Below are 5,175 nucleotides of genomic sequence, written 5' to 3' on the forward strand. Positions count from 1 at the left end.
CAAAAGCAGTAGCATTAGCTAAAGACATCAAAGAAGTGATGAGTATTTAAGTCTTCCAACTAGCATAACAGTGTGTGATGCGCAGCACTGTACTGGGAAGCACAGCAAAGTACGCTGCCCTTTGGGAGCGAGTACTTGTGAGATTAGCACCATTGCTGAACAGACAGCTCTTGCAGAGGAGTTGCTTTCCTCACGTACAGAAAGGATCGCGGCCTCCAGGTTCTCCTTGACATAAATAAGGACTGGAAATCAGCTTTTATATAAAACAAAGTTCTTAGATAAATTTGCATGATCAAAATTGCTGGTAAAGTTATTGGTTGATCTCAAACAACAAATTAGTTTATTAGCAAACAGAGCTACTTCTGCTTTGCCTAGTCATTGAAGAGTAAGCTGATTTAAGTTTGCTGAGTGGCAGAGTAGATGTCTCTTCCGTCAAGCCAAATGGACGCAGGTTCTTCCGATGAGCACAGAAATCCAAGCAAATTTATACCGCCCTGCTGTGTTGCCATGCATTGGCCAAAATGCTTCAATCATGTGGCACAAAGCAAAGAGATAAGCCTTTGCTTTTGTCTCCAATCTACTTCACCTGCTTAAACTGTGCAAATGCAGATCGAGGCTTTTTGAGTGCTGTGGCGCTGGAAGGTGAGCCAAGCACCTGCTGGAGGCAGTGGTGGCATTCTGGAGAAGGCCATGGTATTACATTGTTAATACTCCTTTTCCATCATAAATAAATTGTGCAGTAAAAAAAACACACCTGCAGGAATATTTTATATGGGGGGTAGAGAAATAAAGGTCTCCAGCTAAGAGAACCTTTGCTTGTTAGGCAGACCTGCTGTCAAAAAAACAAAAAAAACCCACCCAAACAAATAAAAGGCCACTCGAATTTTTTCATATAGTTTGAGCCTGACCTACTCTGGTTTAAGTCGCTGGTTTTCATCTCATAACTATGATCAATGCAACAGTCAAATATGCAACAGGAGTGAGTGATGCACACTGATTTGAACCTTACTACTGACTTATTGTGAATGAAATGAAGTAAGCATGGCATCAAAGAAATATATAATGTACAGCTAATATGTCCCTCTTGGGTGCAAAACAACTGTTTATGAATCTGATACACATCTTTATGTTCAGCACACTTTTTTTTATAACTAGCTGTGCATAATGTTAAACTTGTATTTATTTTTTTTTTGTACAAGATGATCCACAATAGTCATAAAATGCATCTTTCATGGTATGGAAGTTTGAAGCAGAGAAGAAAGGTTTTGATTTTCTGTGTATGTGTGTGGGGGTGTCTGATTTTTGTTTTACATGGGATACAATAAATATCCTGAAAAAGATGAATGAACGTACTGCCCAGCATAGAGTCCTGCCGCCTGCTCGGACGGCATTTGAACGTAAACCTTGTCTCCATGCATCAGCTGGACAACAGCGCTGCCTGAAGCCTGGTCCAGGAAACCCTTCTTGTACTCATCATAGGTGTACATCAGTGGCTCATTGTTCTTGAACAACGCCACCCAGACACTGGCCCCTTTACAGTGGACATGGTAGGTGAAGTAGTAGATGCCAGGGATCTCGCAGGTGAAGATCCCTGTCTGGGGGTTGTAGTTCTGCCGGCCATTGTAGAGGAGCTTGTCAAACTTCACAGGCACCCCGACCCGGGGGAAGGGGGTGAGGAGCTCCGCTGTGAATGCGGGCATCTCAAAGATGCCACCAGCCTTGCCTTTCTTGCCCATGTAGCCATAGGGGGGCTTGACACCATCTATCCCTGGTCCAACCTCAGGCAGGTACTGTCCAATGGGTGGTGGAGTGGGTGGGATGATCACTGGGGGACCTGGGGGCCCAGGGGGGCCAGGTGGCCCTTGGAGGCCTGGCTGGCCAGGGGGACCAAGCGCCCCAGGCTTCCCTGGGGGTCCCTGCAGCCCTGCAGCCCCCGGTTTGCCCATGCCAGGGAAGCCAGGGGGTCCAGGCAGGCCAGGTTCCCCCTTTGCCCCTGGCAGTCCTGGGGGGCCAATGGGACCACTGGGTCCTGCGATGCCAGGGATGCCTGAGGGGCCCTGAAGCCCCTGAGCGCCAGGGAGCCCCGGCTCACCCTTTGGCCCCATGAGTCCTGGGACACCTGGCAGCCCCGGTAAGCCTTTGTGCCCTGCTTCTCCCTTGGGTCCTGTGGGGCCTGGCAGTCCCCGCAGCCCGGGTGTCCCCACTTCCCCAGGAAAGCCTGGCTTCCCCGGAAACCCCTGGAGGCCAGGTTCACCCTTGGGGCCAACTGGTCCTGGTGGCCCCACAGCGCCACCTTCTCCTTTGGGTCCTGGGAAGCCGGCGGCCCCTGGAGGACCCATGATGCCTGGCAGTCCTGGCTGTCCTGGCTCCCCTGGCGGCCCCCCCATGCCAGGTGGCCCTGCATGCCCTTTCTCCCCCCTCAGCCCCAGGGGGCCAGGCAGACCACCCACACCACGCTCACCCTTGGGCCCAGGAAAGCCTGGCTTCCCAATCCCAGGGAGCCCAGGGGGCCCTGGCAGGCCTGGTAGGCCCTGCTCACCTTTGCCTCCTGGGAAGCCTGGCTGGCCAGGGATGCCATCCTGGCCAGGTTTGCCAACACCAGGCAGGCCAGGAGGGCCTTGGATCCCGGGGGCCCCTGGGGGTCCCTGCAGCCCCAGCTCTCCTGGGGGTCCGGGTTTGCCCAGGGGTCCCTGAGGGCCAGGGAAGCCAACCATGCCGGGCTTGCCAACCCCTGGCAGCCCCACAGGGCCGGGGGGGCCAGGCAGCCCCGGGGGACCCTTCAACCCTGGCAAACCCGGTATTCCAATGCCCTTCTCCCCTTTTGGCCCTGGGATGCCAGGGGCTCCTGGGGGCCCCTTCATCCCAGGCTCACCCTTTGGCCCTGGCTGCCCCTGCACCCCCGGAGCACCCGCTTTTCCTATGCCAGGAAGCCCGTGAGGACCTGGTGGTCCTTGTGGCCCAGGTATCCCCATGGGCCCAATCTCCCCTTTCGGACCCATCTCCCCTCTTGGCCCTGGGGGCCCCATGACCCCTGGTTTTCCCGGCATCCCTGGCAAACCCGGCTTCCCAATTCCTGGATATCCTTGTGGGCCTGGTTTTCCTTTGGCTCCTGGCACACCGTGACCCGGTAATCCTGGTGGTCCTGGTGGCCCTCTTGGTCCAGGCTCACCAGGGGGACCTTGCTCACCCCTAAGGTTGCGCATGGGTATTTCTGGGTCAGGAAGACAAGAAAAAGAAAAAGGAAGGGGGAGAGACAAAAGGTGATTGCAGTTGTACCCTCACATCCTTTGAGAAATATAAAGGCAGTTTTTAATTGAACGTGCTCTTGGTTTTGTGGTGGGCAGGGAGGCAGAGGTGGACAGCGTCACAGGTTGGTATTTGGAATGAAGAGGATACTCCTACTGTTTTGCATATTCTAAACTTGCATGCATGTTTCTGTTTCCATGAAATAATTATTTTGCATCATCTTTGGTTATTTTTTGCCATGCAAAATCCATTTGCAATTTATTAGTGTTTTCCACCTATACATTCTTAAGCAGTGAACATCTGCTTTTTTGTCCCACATTGCTGTAGACTAATCTACTTCTCCTTTTTTTTCCTAAGTTTTTGCAGGACATGGCAGCTGCTCAGTGCTCCTGTGCTGTAGGAGGAGTTCTGGCATAAATGTGCTTTTGCTGGAGAGGCTTACACTAGCAAGATCAATTAAAAAAGACTGAATCAATAAGAAGTTTGTACATAGATATGACACCATTTTCACCAAGGCTTTAGTTCCCTTTAAGACATTACTGGAAACCTACAGCCTTACCTAGTATTGCTAAGCTCCCATAGGTTTTTTGGTGTAGCCACGTCTAGTTAGAGCTCTTCTAAACACTTCACACAGTATTTTTTCTTGTCCAAACCCACATTTTTGTGTATGTGACCACTTAGCATTGCCGGTCAGGGTGAGGGAGTTTCTACTGGGAGTGGTTGTGCTGGGGCTGGTTGCTTTTCAAGCAGCACACCTTTTGTGTTAAGTAAGTGTAAAGTCTGCTTCTCTCCAGCACTAAAATGGGTAAAGGAGAGGTTTGGGGGATGAGGTTTCAGCGTGAGAGAATTAACTGTTCTTGGGGAAGCAGAAACCCTCCCTCTCTGAATGTGTTGTGTTTCATGCATGTAGAAAATCTCCTTTGCTCACAAGATGGGTTGGTTTTACTACTGCCAGTTGTGCTTGTTCAGACACTCCACAAATAGGCCCTGAAATCTTTCATTTCCTTCTAAAGCCAGTGGAAGTTGTAGTTATGCTGAACCCTCAATAAGATGAAGAGTTAACCAGCTTGTCTGAAATTGCACTGATGCTAGCTGTTCCCACAAGGATTTTATGACACTGGGTGCTCCTGATTGCCTTTTGTATTTTGGACACTTTTTTGTTGTTAACTGAAATATCTTAATATTGTCCAATACTGAAAGTGCTTGTATGTGCAGACTTGTGCAGTAATGCCCTGTACCTTCAATGCCTCTGTTAGTCCCATAAATAACCTATAGAAAGAGGATTGCAGAGTCAGAAGAACGATTGTATGTTTTTGTCTGCAAACCTCTAAATCACAGGATCTGGACAAATCCAGACAAAACCGTGATAGTCCCTTAAATTCAAATATTGGGTTTCTCAGGTCATACTTCATGTCTGGTCGCTGCAATGAGAGTGGAAGCACCTCCAAGCAGGACCCCAGCCTGCCTATCTGGGTCATCACTTGAAATGATGGATTATGAGGTTTCTCCTAGCCTCAAATAGGCACCCAAACAAACCTGGGGCTAGCCCCAGGTACTGGAGACTTGTCATAGCTGTGACTTCTCAGAGGCTGTGCTGCAGCCCTTGGGGATGACTGTGGTCTCGCTCTGGTGACGCCATGCGGCCTCACAGCTCATATGAATCCCTTTTGTGCACCCGTGGCTAGGTACTGACCTGGCCAGTCCTTGGAGCACCTGGGTGCCTTGCCCAGCCTGGAGCAGCCCGTTCACCATCTTCCATCCCACCCCCAGTGCTAGGAGACACCAGGCAGGACTGTGCAGGTGTGGCAAGGGATGTGCCGAGCCTACCTTTCTCTTTCTTGGGAGCCATGTCCTTGCCAAGCAGAGGCATCTGTGGAACCTCCTTCATGTACTGAGGCAGATGGGGGTACTCTTTCCCATCCAGCCTGT

General features: G+C 50.9%; 1 protein-coding gene across 1 annotated transcript in view; it reads right to left on the bottom strand.

Annotated features, from left to right (window-relative positions):
- Positions 1–857: 857 nt before the first annotated feature.
- COL8A1 (collagen, type VIII, alpha 1) overlaps positions 858–5,175 on the bottom strand; it is a 4,543-nt gene continuing 225 nt past the window's right edge. Inside the window, exons 2-3 of the mRNA XM_010182518.1 lie at positions 5,074–5,171; positions 858–3,211 (exon numbers count right to left, since the gene is read on the bottom strand). Of these exons, the coding sequence (XP_010180820.1) occupies positions 1,308–3,211; positions 5,074–5,171 (2,002 nt within the window). The 3' untranslated portion in view covers positions 858–1,307. The remainder of the gene's footprint in view (positions 3,212–5,073; positions 5,172–5,175) is intronic.

This window comes from Mesitornis unicolor, unplaced genomic scaffold (assembly GCF_000695765.1).
Source record: "Mesitornis unicolor isolate BGI_N332 unplaced genomic scaffold, ASM69576v1 scaffold23324, whole genome shotgun sequence".
NCBI classification, from domain to species: domain Eukaryota; kingdom Metazoa; phylum Chordata; class Aves; order Mesitornithiformes; family Mesitornithidae; genus Mesitornis; species Mesitornis unicolor.